Here is a 20,372-nt window from a genome sequence, read left to right as displayed (position 1 = left end):
CACGTATCAAATAAGATTTAAATCAGTTCGCTTTTTGTGAACTAACCTTGGTAAATACAAGTTTGCTGAAAGTTGTTACTGATATGAATTAAAAAAAACTACCTACAGACAGTGACCTTTTTTTTATACGGACTATCAAGTTTTACGTGTAAATAAAACCTGTTCAATTGTAATGAAAATAATAAATAACGAAATTATATGTACGTATTTATAGTCTTCCTGCTTGATTTTTTAATAAAGGGTCATTCCGGTCGGGCTACCGGGTGATATGTGACGTTCCACGGGTAAAGGTACCTTACGGTGGTTGGCTCTTACGTAGCGAAGTACCGCATTAGTATTGGAGCCCTGCCGCCATAAGGTACCTTTACCCGTGGAACGTCACATATATTGTGCGTCTTAACATAGAACAAATAAAACTAGTAGGAGGGTTGTCTGTGAGCTCTAATAATGATATTTATTCGGTTTTCAGGTAGAATCGGACGTAATCGTTAATAGAAAATGACAGAGTTGTTTTGATTTAGTTGCGAGTCCAACACAGTAAAGAGATAAGTCGTCTTTAAGATAAGAATTATATAGAGCAGATAATATCACATATTATTAATTTTATATTTTTCGGTAGGGTAGTTTATTTTCATGGGGACGACGTTTTAAAAATAATATTTATATAAATTCTCAATCATGGTAAAATAGGTAAACATGTACCTAAATAAATATTACAAACGATTACTATAAATTAATTATTATAAATGACTCTAATGTTGAATAAGCTCAAACTATAGTGTATAGAATTGACAAAAATACGTCAACAATTTTATTTACCACCGCATATGTTTAATTAAATGATTGTAGATTTAATTTGAATGACATTTTGTAAAAGACTGAAAGTAAAAAAAATATTCCTAAAATCTTTGGCAACGTATTATTATTTTTTGGCCAGCCTGTAGTACACTATTAACACTTTACTAATTACACTATCAACTTTTCTAATTTTATGGTATTGTAATATAAATTTAAATATGCGACGGGTAATATCAGTGCTTTTCTGACAGAAGCATAAAGCACTAAGGCTTAAAGATGTGACATTCTCTGTTTAAATTATCTCTAGGGATTTAATTATGACTTTACAAATCATCAATCAAATATTAAACTTTTACGTTAGCGTTAATTTTACATTGTTGGTTATTTTTTAATTGACTTTGTACGATAAGTTAAAGAGTTGTGTGAGTTATAATATGTTATTAAGTAAGCAGAATAGTAGTATTTACTGCGATATTTGATTGATCCGGACGCCCTATTAAGAAAAGTTCTTAAAACTCGGAAATAATCAACGCAGTCTGGTTTCGTCAGGTTGGCTATGGTTACGCATAAACAATGCACAAAGCGCTCGCTGTCGATAGCGACATACTTACATGCTTTAATGTGTGTAATTTTATAATTTACTATACGATATTGCACCGTAAGTGGACCCAAATTGAAGTTCATCACTGTACATTTTCTGATTTCCAATCCAAACTGGTGTTTTAGAATACCTTAATTGCCTTACAGAAGTTATGTTACGTCTTACTTTGTTATGTAAATTTTCCCCGGCAGTTCTGACTGACTGACCTATGAGGTATAATAACATACAAGTATTAAAAAAACCGGGCAAGTGCGAGTCGGACTCGCGCACGAAGGGTTCCGTACCATAATGAAACAAAAACGGGAAAAAATGCAAAAATAAAAACAGTCACCCATCCAAGTACTGACCACGCCCGACGTTGCTTAACTTTGGTCAAAAATCACGTTTGTTGTATGGGAGCCCCATTTAAATCTTTATTTTATTCTGTTTTTAGTATTTGTTGTTATAGCGGCAACAGAAATACATCATCTGTGAAAATTTCAACTGTCTAGCTATCACGGTTCGTGAGATACAGCCTGGTGACAGACAGACGGACGGACGGACGGACGGACAGCGAAGTCTTAGTAATAGGGTCCCGTTTTACCTTTTGGGTACGGAACCCTAAAAACCGGGCAAGTGCGAGTCGGACTCGCGCACGAAGGGTTCCGTACCATAATGCAAAACACGGCAAAAAAAAAAACGGTCACCCATCCAAGTACTGACCCCGCCCGACGTTGCTTAACTTCGGTCAAAAATCACGTTTGTTGTATGGGAGCCCCACTTAAATCTTTATTTTATTCTGTTTTTAGTATTTGTTGTTATAGCGGCAACAGAAATACATCATCTGTGAAAATTTCAACTGTCTAGCTATCACGGTCCGTGAGATACAGCCTGGTGACAGACGGACGGACGGACGGACAGACGGACGGACGGACAGCGGAGTCTTAGTAATAAGGTCCCGTTTTACTTTTTGGGTACGGAACCCTAAAAACCTAAGGTTGTAGGAATGTAGGCATTTTCAGTTAGGTTAGGTTTTATTTCAACATATTTTTGAAATTTAATATTTGTGTGCATATCTAAGCAATTACTGCATGAACCCAAAATATGCAGGGTGAACCGTTACCCCTATTATAAGGGCACGGGTAAAACAAAGAATAAGTTTAGCGATGAATTAATATAACAAATACACACACGTCTCGACGCCCTACGTTTAAAAATGAGCAAACACATAAATATGCATTAGTTAAATATCATAACAGCAGCGGTCCAGCTAGGAAAGGTCGGGATGCTTCAATTAATTTAATAAGTACGAACTCTTTTATTAAATCAAAATGGCGGCCCCGAGCTTGGCGTGATATGTCAATTTCATAATTAAAGTGCGTTTGACCGTGAGCTAGGGCCAGCGGGATTAGAAAAGCGCAATTTGAATGTGTGGGTGGACCAAAAATACAAATAAAGTCATCGAGAGTTTTCAACAAACCCAATTACAAAGGGTTGAAATTTTGGTTGAAATACATTCGCGCAAAAGGTTAGTGATTTTAGGTATATCGGGTTCGTATCGTTAAGCATATATTCGTAAATGAGAGGAATAATAAAAAAACCGGACAAGTGCGAGTCGGACTCGCCCACTGAGGGTTCCGTACTTTTTAGTATTTGTTGTTATAGCGGCAACAGAAATACATCATCTGTGAAAATTTCAACTGCCTAGCTATCACGGTTCATGAGATACAGCCTGGTGACAGACGGACGGACGGACGGACAGCGGACTCTTAGTAATAGGGTCCCGTTTTTACCCTTTGGGTACGGAACCCTAAAAAATTAACTCAAGAAACTGTTAACTTCTATTCTAAAAGTTGTCACATTTGAGAAGCAAGGAGGATTTAAATCTGTGAACTCTGTACTTACAAGTCACCTTGTAGTAAAATTAATCAGTATTTTTTTTTAAATTCTACTATAACTATTTATAGTTCTACTATACTTCAACACTAATACCTATGACACTAATGTACGAAGTAAGTGGCGTGACGCATTCATGTCATTCATATATCATATGGTAGAAAAGTAAACAAACAATTCAACCAAGACGCAGAAAAACAAATATGTTCCGGAAACTTGAGAAGTTTCTAACTCTGCTAGTTTCAGAAGCTTTTTGCCCAGACAGCAAGTTTGAGTATGTACTTTTTTATCAGATCGATACCAACACTTTGTTTATCTGTATTGGCAATATAAGAAACAATATGAATAAAAGAGTAATTGAATTATCTAATACAGTATGTATATCTGCGAAAACCATTTATTAAAACTGGTCGATGGGAAATTGGAGTACTGCTGCTTTTTAGTAGCTTCCGATTGTTTTGTGGGATTTACTTATTTAAGTAACGTCTTTTGTAACTGTTATTTGCACTGTTAATATGTATGTAATTAGGGGCAACTGATCAACATTTACTGTGGTATTGTAACGCGTTTGCGTTTTGTGTATTGTTTATTTGTAACGAGACAATTCAAACCTCAACATGAAGTTTAACGTCTTGGTTGACGACGTTTGTCTTCCAAGTGCGATTTAGATGCTGTCATTCATATTATTATTATTTAAAATAATATAAAACATGTTATACTATTTATTTTAGATCTGCCGTAAAAAGTGTCCGAATTTAAATAAAACAGGTATCATTCTCATTTTTCTGACCTAATCTGTTGGAGTTGGAGGCTGGCCCAGAAAAAAGAAGAGTGGCGATTACTCCACCGACAAGAGCATAGCTCTTAAATTCTGATGATGAATCTGTTGGAGTAAGAACGCAACCTCAAAGATAGGTTTTATTTTTTTGTTCTTACTGACATGTGTTGTCACGTCACCTTCTTGATTTCCTTCAATATATAAAATACGTTTGTGTTATTTGTTCCCGTTTTATTTAACTCTTAGTTATCTTACAAATAACCATCATGGTAGCAGAGCGTGGTTTGTAAGCAGTAAAAGAGTCCGTGAATAAAACGCCGTAGTTAATGCTTCATATTTCTCGAACGCCGACGGGCGAGTTTGAACGGCGAATTATATTGTTACGTCAGATGTTCATCGAACTATTGTTACCACGTAAATATGTCGAATTCAGGCAATAATAATACACATATTGATAAACTTGTCGGGAGAGAAAATTACGCAAGTTGGAAATTTGCTGTGCAAGCTTACTTCGAGCTTGAAGAATTGTGGACATGTGTTACTGGTACCAATACCGACAGTAAAAAGGAGATAAAGGCGAAGTCGAAGCTTATCTTGCTGTTAGACCCGATCAACTATGTACATGTGCAGAATGCCACTACATGTAAAGAAGCCTGGGAGAATTTAGGCAAGGCGTTTGATGATAGCGGGTTATACAGAAGAGTAGCCTTGTTGAGAGACCTTATTACTACCACGCTGGACTCGTGCAGAAATGTCGATGACTACGTAAACAAAATAATGTCAACCGCCCACAAACTAAGAAATATTAAGTTCAGTGTTGATGACGAATGGCTCAGAACGCTGATGTTGGCAGGCTTACCTGAAACTTATAAGCCAATGATTATGGGATTGAAGAGTTCGGGTATCAAGATCAGCGCAGATTCCATCAAGTCTAAACTCCTGCAGGAAGTTCAATGCCCTGAGAGCTCAGCGTTCTTCACGAGGAGTAAGGCCGCTCATGGAAGTCAAGCAAGTCCAGCGAAGGCAAATAGTGGCCCACGATGTTTTAACTGCAACAAGCACGGGCATTTCGCGAAGAATTGTCGTGTTCCGAAAAAGAAGCAGTTTGAAAAACCGGAAGAAAGTAAAAGTTTTTTTGCAGCATTTTCAGCATCTTCTCAGACCAAATTCCCCGATTTTTGGTATGTGGATTCCGGTGCCTCCATGCACATGACCAACAAACTCGATTGGATGTATGACGTCACAAATCCACCGACACCTAACGTGATAGAAGCCAGTAAGACACCGCTTCCAGTTGAAAGTATGGGAAAGGTAAACTTAATGTTGAATGGTAATGAAGATAGCAAAATTCAGGTAAGAAAAGTTCTTTATATTCCTAAAATTGGTTCAAACCTCTTATCTGTCAGTGCTATGGTGAAAAATGGCTGCACAGTAAACTTCACTAATGACGGCTGTTATATTTACGACAGCGACGGCAACCTTTTGTGTACAGGAACACATGAAAACAATTTGTTCATTTTGAATACACACCGAGAAGTTGTCTCCAACCTAGCTTGTTCTGCTAACTTAAATGATGTTGTCCTGTGGCACAGACGCATGGGACATCTGAACTTTACAGATGTTAGCAAGCTGCCGGAGTGCGCTGAGGGAGTTGAACCGATTCTTGAGAAAAGTAAGAGTCCTGTTACCTGTACTACCTGTCTCACGGGAAAGCAGGCCCGACTGCCCTTCAATAGTGTAGGCACGAGAGCTACAGACGCACTCCAGCTTATCCACACCGACTTATGTGGACCGATGGAGCAAGAATCTCTTGGAGGTATGAAATACTTTATTACCTTTGTAGACGATTTTACTAGAAAAGTAGTGTATCTCTTGAAAAACAAGTTGAATGTGCTTGAAGTTTTTAAAGATTATAAGAGCAGAGTAGAAAATGAACTAGAGGGGAAAATAAAGGCAATTCGTTCAGACAATGGTAAATAGTACTGCTACAAAGACTTTGAAGGCTTCATGCGCAAACATGGAATTGAACATCAAACGAGCACTCCGTATTCACCTCAGTCGAATGGTCTCGCGGAGCGAATGAACAGGACCCTGGTAGAACGAGCTAAGTGCATGTTATTTGATGCTAACCTGCCAAAGCCCTTCTGGGGTGAAGCGCTGGCCACAGCGGCTTATGTCATCAACAGGTCGCCCACAAAGGCAATTGATGGAATAACACCGATGGAGAAGTAGTCTGGTAAGAAGCCCGATCTGTCGAATTTGAGAATTTTTGGCTCCGAAGTAATGGTACAGATACCTAAAGACAAACGCCAAAAATGGGACGCAAAGTCCAGAAAACAGATATTTGTCGGCTACTGTGAGTCTACCAAGGCATACCGAATACTCGATCCTGAAACGAATTAGATCACGAAGAGTAGGGAATTTTTAGAAAATGTAAGAAAATGTGATAACAACATTTACATACCTTGTACAACCGACAGTAGCGCGGCAGCAGAACAGCCACCTGAAGAACCCTGCAAAGATGAAGCAGAAAGCAACGTGGAACCGTCTTCAGGTGACGACTATTTTTCAGGCGACAATGATGACTCATCCTACATACCAGAGGACTCGATTGAGCTTGATACACCAACACGTAATTATGACTTACGTCCGCGAAAAGCAGTCCAGTATGCAGAGAAGGATGAAGTTGATACAAGTTACTTTTGTCCAATACCTGATTTGAATGACCCTCTGACTGTTGACCAAGCTCTCTCATCTCTTCAGGCAGACCAATGGAAGAAGGCCATGCAAAAAGAATACGATTCTCTGATTAAGAATCAAACGTGGTCTCTGGTGGATTTGCCTCCGGGTAAAAAGGTTTTGCCCTGTACGTGGGTGTTTAAAACGAAAACAAATGAGAAAGGAGAGGTGACTCGATATAAAGCGAGATTGGTTATCAAGGGATATACTCAGAAAAAGGGCACTGACTATGACGAAGTATATGCTCCAGTGGTAAGGTACACATCAGTCCGTTACTTGATTGCACTAGCTGCGAAGTATGACTTAGATATTTCACAAATGGATGCAATCAGTGCATTTCTTCAGGGTGATATTGATACTGAGATCTATATGTCACAACCCGAACACTACAAAGAAACCGGCAAAGTGTGTCGCTTGCATAAATCGATATATGGACTGAAGCAGGCTAGCAGGCAATGGAATCTGAAACTGAACGATGCCTTACTGAAAATTGGACTGACAAGATCGAAGATCGATCCGTGCGTTTACTACTTAGTAAAGGGAACAACTATGATATTTATGGCAGTGTGGGTCGATGATTTCTTAATCTTCACTAACGATAAGAAGACTACTGCTGAAATCAAAGACAAATTGAACAAGGAGCTCTGCATGAAAGACCTTGGTGAAGTGCGGCAATGCATTGGCATAAATATAACCAGAAATCGTGAGACAGGTGTGATCATGCTGGACCAAGAAAAATACATCAAGCTCATGTTGGAACGTTTCGGGTTGTCCGATTGCAAACCGGTGCGCACTCCGATAGAAGTGAATGCTAAGTTTGAAAACATGCCTGAAAACAGTAAGGATACCTTTCCATACAGAGAAGCGATTGGATGTCTGCTTTACTTGGCATATGTCACACGACCTGATATTACTCACGCAGTGAATAAGTTGAGTCAGTACTGTAATAGTCCGGGATATCAACACTGGCTTGTAGTTAAAAGGATTATGAGATACCTTCAAGGAACGAAAAGTTTTAAGCTGTGTTATGTGAAAGATGACTCAAAGGGAATAATCGGATATTGTGATGCCGACTGGGCCAATGATCCACTGGATAGGAGATCGTGCACGGGTTATGTATTTCTGTTCCAGAACGGTTGCATTTCTTGGAATTCTTGTAAGCAACAGACCGTAGCACTCTCAACGGCAGAGTCCGAATACATGGCGATGGCTGCAGCGACTCAGGAAGCTCTGTGGCTGCAGCAACTGCAGGCTGAACTAGGCCAAGCTGAAAATAGTGCGCTACCTATCCATTGTGACAATCAAAGTGCTATAAAATTGGCCACCACAGATTGTTATAAGGCGAAAACCAAACATATGCATTTTCTGAGAGAAAACGTTGTGAAGGCTAAAGTGAAGTTCTTGTTTGTGAACAGTGGTAATATGGTGGCCGATAATTTAACATAAGGGACTACTTTTGAGAAACATGCTTATTGTGTTTGTAAAATGGGTATGCGTTCTGTAGGGAGTGTTGGAGACTAAGAACGCAACCTCAAAGATAGGTTTTATTTTTCTGTTCTTACTGACATGTGTTGTCACGTCACCTTCTTGATTTCCTTTAATATATAAAATACGTTTGTGTTATTTGTTCCCGTTTTATTTAACTCTCAGTTATCTTAAAAATAACCATCATAATCATTAACGGGATACTTACTTATATGGTTTTAGTTATTAATGTTATTATTCATACTGTATACTTGAAAAAGCAAATAATAATTCTAATTGTATTCCCGTATAATATCCAGTACCTATCCAGCCTTTAGATGAAGTTTAAAATATCTTGTTTAAGAAATATTTTTAGGCCTATTTTAGGATGCATCGTCAGAGACTACATATGAAATATCTTTTCTTGTTTTCTAATATTGCCGTTTTCTAAGAAGTTTTAAGTCTATCACAAAAAAAAACTATTCTTACCCGATACAACCCCTATACTTTACAAAGCTAATAGGCAAGTGATTAGTGCTATCTACAATCAAAACGGACTTTATGAGCTTATCATTTAATTGCCTCTGCTAAAAATAGGTAGGTACTTATTTTAGTTTAATTAGTATCCACATTGTTTGTGATGGATACACCTTCGTATGTTATCGAGGCTGGTGTCGTGACGTCGTGGGGCGGAAGCGGCGTCGCGTCGCGTCGGCGCCGCGCCGGAACCCGCTGAAGGGTTGCCCCGTCACAAATCAAGTTATGAGCAACGCCACAAAAGGAAACTTTGTGCATTTCCGAACCGGCGGGCGTGAAATCCGTACAAGTGCCATTATCGACCGTAACCTCCATTGTATAAGGGTGGCAACAGTGTGTGTGTAATTTTTGAGTGCCCTCTTCAACTGATGTAACCATACTATAGCAATTAACTAGAAATTTTTATTGTTGGTGTGCTAACCGAATAGTGCAACTATATTAAATAAACGTAAAAATAAAATAAAATAAAATAAAAATCATTTATTTCAGACCTTGGTCCATACACTTACATCGAAAAACTAACTACAAACTAATTAAATTTAACTTATATTGGGTGAAGACTTTTTATTAATTAAGAGCCTTTTATTAATAATAATTATTGTAAAAAACGATTTTTTAAATATATTTATTTACTTACTGCCCGCGACTTCATGTGCGTAGATATACTACTTCCATATCTCACTTCCATAGTAAATTCTACCCCCATTCTAAATGTGTTTATCGTTTTAACCATGAAAAGGTAACAAACAGAGTTACATTCGCATTTGTCATATTACATAGTTAAGGATTTAGTACAAGATAACTGCAGCGGCGAAGTGCTGTAAGCCAACCGTCGCTCAAAGCAGTTACATTATAAGTAACCAGTATTTTTGACGTTGCATTATAAATAAAAAGAAAAACAACTCCAAGTATTAATACCGTCTCACATATGCATAATTTTAACTTGTATATTTTCGATTACCGGTACGGCTACCACCAGTTTTGACATTGACATAACGCTCACGTTTAAGTAACTTACTTTCTATGCATCTCGCTCGTACTCGCATATGCGAGCAATAGTGGAAGCGAGATGTACAGAAAGTAAATTACGTAGACGTGAGCGTTATGTCAATGTTAAAACTGATGGTAGAGGCTCGGGAGTCGTTTTTTGAACAGCCCGGAGAGATAAGTTAGAGTTTTATAAAAGTTATGATATTGTAGGTACTAAAATCTAATTATCAAACTACACAACGGGACTTAATCGCGTATTTAAGTTTTAAGATTTACCTCCGACGTTTCGAGAACGGCGTTGTCCCCGTGGTCTCGGAGACGACTGGCTCAAGTTGACATCATGGTATAATAATATACTCCGCCTGGTACTCTATTCCGAGATTCGCGTATGACCTAACTGACACGGGCCTACGTCATCATGCTGTTTACAGGTTCTCAAACTTTAAAATGTGGGAGAATTTTAACCAACGGTGAAAATTATTTTAACGGCATTAATTTTAAGTTATTCATGTAGAAACATAGTAAAATACAACAAATCTAATGTATTAAATTAAACTTTATTTATCTATACAAGACAAACGTTTGAAAAACTAATTCACAGTTACACATTAATTACCAAGCTCACGACGTGAAAAGTTTGGAAAACACTGCAACTGCTGACACTGAGCGAGAAGGGAATAACAATTAACACGCGTTCGACAAGGATGACGGTCAGGGCATGAAGTTATCTAGATCCGAATTGTCAAATGTGACAGCGCTATCCTGTGTTGCCAGTAATGTAAACAGAATTACCCGAACGTCTGAAATTTCTTCCGTGAATCGGAAGATATTGCTAACGAATAATTAAAAATGACGTGTTATTGTAAAATTTAAGATAAAATACATATAAATGAAAATTATAAAATTATAAAGAAATATTTTAACTTATTAACCATAGGTATAATGTACCCATGTAACATGTTATGTTGAAATAAAGTGGCAATGTTATTGTGCCGTAGGCCCGTTTCACTCTGGGAATAGAAGACCATGTTTTATTAGACTATGGTTGACATCAACATCTTCTAGCCGCGCGAGTTTTTCGAACTACCCGCACTTGGTCTTGTTTATCAGTTTGAACGTTTTGCGCACTAGGGATGTTACTCTGTCGACACACAACACTAACGATATTCGATTTATCGACTGTCGATATTCGTTTCCGCTTACATTTACTAATGACTGGATTCCATGTGGATGAGATCTCCCCCCCGTCCCGTCCCGTTGTGTAGTTTGATAATGTTCAATAATCGTGAAAGTTTAAATCAGTGTAAAATCTAATTGTCAAAGCTTGGTTCACAATCAACGCCAATCCACTCTAGAGCAATGAAAGCGGTTCACTTTATATGCTCTATCTTATTCTTACACTTTGTCCTAAGGCTTGCCTATACTTTTTCACTATTTAAAAAAAATATCTTATGCATGTATAAGTAAATTCGTTTCTTATATGACATATTAAAAATAATCTTGCTTAACACACAAGGTCTTCTATTCAACAATATTTTATGTCTTATTATTAATATGATTCCTATATTACATTGAACTATATGCTTTTTAGTTACGTAGGTACCTACCTAATTAAATTAGTTAGATATAATCATACAATTATACAGTGTAAGTCTAATACGGGCGAATCTCTTAACGGTGGTTAGTATATGACAAAGTAAAGGTAATTAGATAACATTTACTTAAAGTTGCAACAATAATTTTGTCCATACAAAATAATTCAGCCCGCAATGTAATGCAAACACACTCACGTTAAGCGCTCGTTGACAGTTACATTCAAAAACTCCTATTGCGTATGTAATGTCATTAACTGTCATGAGTGGGTAAATAATAAATAAGTATGATGTTTTTCATCTGACGAAATGACTACCTAGTTTAAAATCAAATTACATCAAAAAATCTTATTAAAGCAATCATTTATTTTAATAACGACCCATTGAAATTACAACTGAAATGTACTGAAGTTGCTGAAATACTTCTAAAGAAAACTAACTAAAAAAGAAAACTAAAAAACACAATTTACAACAATACAAATTCTGAGAAACCTGAGTTTAGTTTTGCCGGTTTCGCCGCAAATACCTATTCTCGATGTGCCTTGCTTGTATTTCAGAACAGGTTTCGCAACGACGTTTGATTGACTCCATAAAATAACAACTCGTATTAAATAGTCTTCCTGCATCCCTTTCAGGATTAAGTGCAAAATGGCGAAGGATTCGGTCTTGCAATGGAACTGGAAGCTCATCGTGGATAGCTGCTCCCTCCACCCTTCCAGTTACGGGCAATCCTTCGCGAGCTCGCTGTATCGCGTTTACAATTACTCGAGCGTTTCTTGGTACAACCCGATGAGGGAATCGCTCTCTGTACACAGCTAGCGCTCGATGACCATTTTGTAGTGTTTCACCGTAAATTAAAAATGTCCATTAATTCAGGAGCAGTAAAAGTTGTTAAACGAGGCATTTTTATAACATACGATTACTTTTGAATCGAAAGACTGACATTGTCAAATCAGAGTTGAAATAAAATAAGAAACTTGCAATTCCACCAAAGAGTTTGCCACGTTTTCACACAATGTACCAAGTTTTGTGGTGTTTAGACGGTTTAGTTAATTCTCGAAATAATTTTGGTAATAACTGTACAACTATTAGGCGAGCCGTATGCTTATTTTCCGCCATCCTGGTATAAAAAATCAGGCAAATTAAATACGAAATGAATACACAATAATCACTTATGAGATACTGATATTAAATTAATTTTCAAAAAAGGTGTGCTATCAAAGGTGCTTGTCTATTGCTCAGATTAGAAATAATCACGTCAAGTGCTGTTATCGTGACTGATTAAAATGAAGTCAGTTTCTTGTTGATAAACATGATAAATAAATAAGATTTAATATCTTTTAACACGCCTAGTAGAACTTTAATCTACCAAAATAACTACAAAACATTAAACGCAGTGTAATGCTAAACATGTATTGTGAATGTTCCTCCAGATAGGTAAGTTTGTAAATGCTATTGTTGTATTGCTAATGAACATTTGACATTTCGGTACCGCAACCATGTTTACAGTACATTGCTGCTGAGAAATTTTTAAAAAATTAATTATGGGCTCGTAATGAACTGCAACTTAAAAAAACCTTTTACTTCATGATTACACTAATTAATACTATGTCCGATTTAATTTATCGCCCGTATTAGACTTACACACTGTATTTCCGTATTTATCCTATTGACGATTTGTTTAACACTATCACCGTTATGCCGACTTTACACATGCTCATGCGTGTAGTACCTACAGAAGACATGATAAAAATAATTCTCTCAAATTTGAAAGAAGTCTGAAAAATCATAATATTACACAACTTTAAGTTGAATTTTCCCAGAAACGAATACGCTATTGGCGTATGGAATGAGAAGTACAGAATTCACAATATTTACATTTATACGTTATTTTTTGCAGGTCCCGCAAATCCGAGATATTTCTACCCAGGATTTTTCCTAAGAAGATAGGAAAATCGCCTAGCAAAAAAAGACCATATAATACGAATTTGTACAAATGTTATTTAAGAAATGAAATTATACATTTGTAATATATATATGCCTCATTCCACATTTATATGTTTATGTGTAATGTATAGGTATAACTTAGAACTACGCATTGTAATTTAAACAATTATGTACCTATGAAACTGTGATAAGAAATAGCAATCTAAATTCATCATTTTAATTATAGTAGGAGATCCCACATATATGGTCGACCTTCACCAATCTGTCTGACGGATGAAACTATGAAAATATGAAAGAAAATATGTTCCAGAACATAAATAAATAGGGTTGCCTAAATAAATATGGTCAAGGCTATTTTTAATAAATTTATGAAAAAAAATTTTTATTCGGCAAATTTCACCGATTTGTCTGACGAACGAAATAAGTTTCAATGGAAAGTATACAACTTGTACAACATAAATCAACTAGGTTGCCTATCTTTTTCCGGTCACTATTATGTGGTTGCCGTGTTTAAAGAGGTTGTAGAAGGTAGAGAGGCAATAGAGAGTACTCTCTCCAGGCGGGTGTTAAGCCTGGGGACCGAAGTCCATTGAGAGTTGGTCGGAAGTTATATATATAGAAACTGACATTATAACTCCGTAAGCGCGATGTAGGTCTCACATACTAATTGCGTTCTAGACGTAGTATCTTCTTAGCAGTTTGTGCGTTCTAGCTCCCTAACGCCATCTGTTAGATTATTATGGCACGGCGTTGACAGTGACAGCTAGAGGAGACGCTACATCAGCCCCCCTTTGAGCGGAGGGGTCAGCGACGACGTATGCAATGTGTTTAAAGACTCCTATTTATTTTGAAAGGCCTATCTAACGACACCCCACACTATAAGGTTGAAACGATAAAAAAATTGACACACACATTTTGTTTCTTTCAAAGCGATTCTTTCCGAAAATATACACTTTTTCGTGACAATCCTATGGTGTGGGATGTTGTTGGAAAGGCCTTTCAAAATAAATAGGAGTCTTTAAACAACATTTCTTGATAAAGTGAATCATTTCGAAAATAATCGTTTACAAAGAAAAAAAAAAAAGGTTTTTCCTTCTAACTTTTGAACCATCTGTCAAAAAAATATGAAAAAAATCATAAAAATTGTGCTTAAAAAACTCAATCAAATAAAATTAAAATAAACTTGATCAGTTAAGCCGTTTATGAGTTATCGCTAAAAGTCTTCCCTTCTTTAATTTAATTTTAATTAAAAGCCTGGCAACCCTTATTTGTGACCGGATTTTCGCAGGCAACCCTATACCATTGTATTTGCAATAAAATTACCATCATTTTGATGTATAATTCAAGCGTCAGACAGATGAGTGCAATTATCGATATAAAATCACCTCTTTAAACACGGCAACCACATAATAGTGACCGGAAAAAGATAGGCAACCTAGTTGATTTATATTGTACAAGTTGTATACTTTCCATTGAAACTTATTTCGTTCGTCAGACAAATCGGTGAAATTTGCCGAAAAAAATTTTTTTTCATAAATTTATTAAAAATAGCCTTGATCATATTTATTTAGGCAACCCTATTTATTTATGTTCTGGAACATATTTTCTTTCATATTTTCATAGTTTCATCCATCAGACAGATTGGTGAAGGTCGACCATATGTGGGATCTCCTACTATTAATTTTAATGGAGAGTTATTACTTTAGCTAATTAAGAATATTTGATGAATCTAAGGCAATAATTTATATAATGATTAAATGTCAGGAAAACTTTATACAGTGTGTAAATAAATATAGGGGTAATGAATACAAATTTGTTTTTAATTTTCCACGCTTCTTAATATTGCAAGTTGCTAGGTAAAGTGGCAAATTGTTTATTCGATCAAAAAACTAAGGCCAATAAAATATAAATACTTAACCTGGTCGGAAAATTGTTATTTGAGTAACAAGAAACCAGTGTTCGATATTTCGTCGAGTGCTTATTTGGACTCCAAAGTACAAGCGAAATAGGCTATAATTTAGAATCCTGAGCGTAGCAAAGGAATCATAGGCTTTAAAAAAAATTGATCTTGTTTTGCACTTACATAATATGTAATTTTTCACCGCAACACTGAATACATCCTATGGGATTACCACCACCTGAAAGATATTAAATCCTTCTTCATCACTCATGTTCTTTAAGTTATTCTAACAATTAAGTTTAGTTAGCACAATAAACACACAAATATTAGAAAACTAAAGAGATTTCAACGAAATAATATGGAAATTACAATTTTAGCTACGAACTACTACCTTTAATTTACGTTACGTAATATAATTTTTTAACTTAAAACCTGTAGTTAAGTACGTTACTTAAGCTAAATAGGGTTCCGTACCTCAAAAGGAAAAAACGGAACCCTTATAGGATCACTCGTGCGTCTGTCTGTCTGTCCGACCATTCCCCCCCTTTATCTCTGAAACTACTGAGTCTAAAATTTTGAAAAAAATACACAAAATAGTACTTTACCTGTAGATGACAGGAAAACCTATTAGAAATATGCAGTCAAGCGTGAGTCGGACTTATGTACGGAACCCTTGGAACGCGAGTCCGACTCGCACTTGACTGGTTTTTTTTTTAGTTTGTCTCGAGAAAAAGTAACAAGGTCACATATGAAACAAAATTAGATTTGCGTTCACAGATGCGACGGTAGCCTCTTTCATCGTGTCACATGATCCATTTCACCTTCTGAACGAAATCCTTGAAGATAAGTTACTTTTTACGTCAAAATATATGGACGTGTCGTGTCTTTGATTTGCAGATTACCTTCGTGGCGAAAAAAATCAGATTTTTTAGTTCTCGTCATGTGACGTAATTTAATTTTTATTTGGTTAGTATTTACAGAAGTAAGAACTGTGTTTATAAGTAGAACTGTGTTTAGAAGTAAGTATGTATATAAGTATATTTATTCTAAGGCAATCACAGTGTGAATGCGTACTCCAAGGATTTAGTGGCCGAGGAAGCGGGGAATATACCCCATGCCCATGTGATGGTCGCAGATTTTTTTCCATACCGTACCTACCTCAGATCTCGTGTGCGTAATGTTACGTACATACAAGTAGGTACAATTAGTACACAATACTATGTACCTGCATTTTACATAATGTACCTACACCTAGTTGACGAAATATATTTACACCGATTCGACATAATATGTACAAGTTGTTCGTCTAGTAAAGTAAAATTATTAAACTATATTTTATCAACCATACAAATATAGTAAATATGTACATCGAAGTGAGAAATTGAGTAGGTACCTATACTTAAAAATATCATAATAAAAACTTTCAGTCCATATTATGCTCACCCTTGTTATAATATATTTTCAAATTAGATTTGTTTTCGGGTGCAGCCCATCTCCATCTCTTTGTATCTGTGTAGAGTGTGTTGTGTGTTTATATGGAGCACGCCATCGCCATCTGCTTTGTATTCGCAATACGCTTATCTTCCCAAATTTGTCACCGGCTCTATCCTCTCGGCTTGGATGCACAATTTTCACGGTACCTTTTGATATTCAAATCACGGTCTGTATTTGGCCAAAATTGGTGTTTTATCTATAATTTCATAGGTATGCACTTTCGTGAGCTTCAAACAAAGAACCTTGTGTGGCATTATGACCAGAACTCAAAAAAAAAAGTATTAACTAGTTAAGATTTTTTTAAACACTTAATACTTATTTTATAAGCAGAATCATAGACAAGATTTTTTTTTAATGTTTGTTGCTCGATATCTCCGGCCTTTCTGGACCGATTTTGAAAATTACTTTTTTAATTATAAGTATATACATACAGACTGGTCCCGTTTTTGTCAAAACGCAGTTCTGATGGTGGGATCCATGAGGAATCGAGGGAATTCCTCAAATGTTAAAGGCATAGGTACATATAGTGATTTTAATATTTTCATCAACAAATCAAGCATTTAGATTTTAAAAAGTAACATTCGATGAAGCGGAACTGCTGATGATGATCAGAATGGAACTCTTCAACGACGCATAGTTCACGTTTAGCGATTTGTCCTCTACGTTACGTTTGTTAAGTAAGTTAAGTTTTTAAGACATATTTTTGTCAAGCTCGAGTTCTGATGATAGGATCCATGAGGAATCGACGGAACTCCTCAAATCTTAAAGGCATGTGTATAGAGATTTATGTATTTTCATCAGAAAATGAAACATTTACTTTAAAAACTGTCGCTTTTGATGAAGTGGAACTGCTGATGATGATCAGAACGGAATTCTTCAACGACTTTCGACTTGGACTGGGACACGGACACGGACCCGGACCCGGTTAGTTAGAACAGCGACCCTTCCAGAAACGAATGCTATCAGAGAAGTGGGTTAGGTTAGAACTGCGACCCTTACAGAAACAAAATGCTACTAGAGAAGTGAGTTAGGTTAGGTTAGAACTGCGACCCTTACAGAAACGAAATGCTACTAGAAAACGGTGACAAAATGGATTAATTATACTATATCTGGTGATCAATTAAATACCAGCCAATAATTTGTATGGCATTTCAAACTGTATTAAGAAGTCAGTTTTTTTCTATTAAACATTTTATTTATTTATATGTCGGAGTGAACCATGATTTATCGATTTGTAACCTAAGAAACGTCAGGTAGTTGCCTGGGTGTAATCAGAGATGGCGTAAACAGGAGATCGTGAGTAGAAAAATAGGATATGAAAAACCGTTGTTAGATCGGCAGGATGGGACACCTTCTAAACTCAACAGCTGCCACAGCTGGACTGTAGAAGTTGTCTCATTACCGAGTGAGTAATGATGGTTGATTATATGTTGTGAGTGCCTACACTCTAGCTGTGGCAACTGTTGAGTTTAGAAGGTATCTCATTACCGTGTGAGTAATGATGGTTGGTTATATGTTGAGAGTGTATGTATTGTAGAAGGAGTCCCTACGAATGTTATGCAGGTTGTAGATGATGACTAAAGGAGGTGTGTTAAGTGTGTTATATTGGTGTTTAAATACAATTTGCTTTATTGTAATGGTGAACCTTGCTAATTTTTATTTCCTATTTGTGGTCAGAATGGGCCGAGCGTGTAAGAGGTACTTTGTTTTTGATTGCTATTGCAGAGCAGTCACCCGAGGACGTGTGACAAGCAGGATGGCCGTGTCGGAGTGAACCATGATTTATCGATTTGTAACCTAAAAAATGTCAGGTAGTTGCCTGGGTGAAATCAGAGATGGCGTTGCGGAGCTGTCACCTGGCCAGTGACAGGTGGTTGGTTGTTATACAGGATGATTCATGAGACGTGAGTAGGACTAATCCTGCACACTCAGTAACTGATAATTGATCGATCACCGTCGTATTTCGGAGAAACAACAACACTTTTTCCTATTTTTTTACTTTTTGGTGAGGGAAAATTTAATTCTCAACAATCATGGTCGCCCTACAGGACCTAATTAATAAACATAAAACCTCTTTAACCGTAATGACATTTTGAGTACGAAGAAAATAAACTGTCAAACTTGAGTGAGATACGAGTTTTCAAAAGTAACCAGACCGAGATGACAGTAATGACATTCAATTTGACACAGAATATCGGTAGTTTAGTATTCTAATTTTACGGTGACCATGCATGTCGTAAAAAAATTAATAACTTTTTTTTTCAACACGACTAGAAAATTAACGTTAACCTCACTAATACCAAAAAGAATAGATAGTATAGAGGGGTACTGTCATTGTAAATTTTGTAGTCACTGTAAATTTACTGCCATCTATCAACACACGACTAAAACTCAAAATGAAAACGTATAAAGTTATCAAAAAATGTATATATATGGATAAATGATTTTATTATTTTTATATCATTTCGATCCATGTTCATTCACTGATATATATGTGTTAAAATTGATAAATATGAAACGGTGTCGTCACGCCATCTAGCCGAGGATAGGCTAAAGGTGTGTGCGGCATCTATTCGAGAATGACTTTTACTTGAATTCCGAGGCACGTTTTTTCCTTAGACTTTATTCGTCTTATACGAAGTTACATATGTCTTTGCTAATACTGATACAAAACAGTTGCTTATAATTAACGATATGCGCAGTGTTAGTCCTGCTCACGTCTCCTGAATCACCCTGTATAAAGAGGGCGGAATGACCGGCCTAGTGGTCATCATGGTATAATAATATACTCCGCCTGGTACTCTATTCCGAGATTCGCGTAAGGTAAGTACCCCTATTAACGAGGGGGTTAAGCAACTTTTACAAAGAGAGCCAAAAATGAAGCATAAGCTGGCTCTGTATGAACAAAGACATATTTTTTTATGATAGTTTGTATATCGAAATTTATATTTCATTCGTTTTTGGACTTGTTTTGGCCAATTATATAGAAAAAAATAATTATTAAAACCAAAACGTCGAAATCGCCTATTACCGTGGTAATTGATAATTGTTACCCAAATACCGCGGATAAGAGTTCCTTTTTACGAGGGTAAATAAACCCATCGCATTTTGAGTTCCTTATTTATATACCTAAGTACTTATATTTATTTGACAATAGTAGTTAAATAAATAGTAGGCATTGGTATTATATTTAATCTGATTTCCGATCAAAAGATTCAATTTATTTATTTTTTTGTCTTTCTTTAACGAAACAAGAGTATTTTTAGTAAAACATAATTATGAATATTAATTCCTTTGAGCCTACACCTACTAACTACAGTTAGATAATAGATATGTGGTCGTATCAAAAATACATGCTGTATACGAGTATCTACATAAAATAAATAAATATAGACCGACAAGAAATTGTAGAAATTAAAAAGTCGGTCTATATAAGAGGACATCTAACACAGATCAATATAGCCTCAAACTATGCAAAGCTTGTACTATGGATAGATTGGATAGTATGGATACTAGGTGACGATATACATACTTATATAGATAAATACGTACTAATATACATAGAAAACACCCATGACTTAGGAACAAATATCTGTGTTCATCACACAAATAAATGGCCATACAAAATATATGTGAACTCAAATATGAAAATAAATT

The 20,372-nt window shown here is 36.2% G+C and overlaps 1 protein-coding gene across 2 annotated transcripts in view; it reads left to right on the top strand.

Annotated features, from left to right (window-relative positions):
• LOC134797884 (uncharacterized) overlaps nt 1-13,502 on the top strand; it is a 51,301-nt gene extending 37,799 nt beyond the window's left edge. Inside the window, exon 4 of one of the 2 annotated variants that reach the window (XM_063770236.1) lies at nt 13,275-13,502. In XM_063770236.1, the coding sequence (XP_063626306.1) occupies nt 13,275-13,324 (50 nt within the window). In that variant the 3' untranslated portion in view covers nt 13,325-13,502. The remainder of the gene's footprint in view (nt 1-13,274) is intronic. The other variant, XM_063770243.1, reaches the window with a different exon arrangement.
• Nucleotides 13,503-20,372: the final 6,870 nt, after the last annotated feature.

The sequence above is a fragment of the Cydia splendana genome, chromosome 1, assembly GCF_910591565.1.
Source record: "Cydia splendana chromosome 1, ilCydSple1.2, whole genome shotgun sequence".
Taxonomy (NCBI): Eukaryota; Metazoa; Arthropoda; class Insecta; order Lepidoptera; family Tortricidae; genus Cydia; species Cydia splendana.
This window is presented reverse-complemented; position numbering and strand designations above follow the sequence as displayed.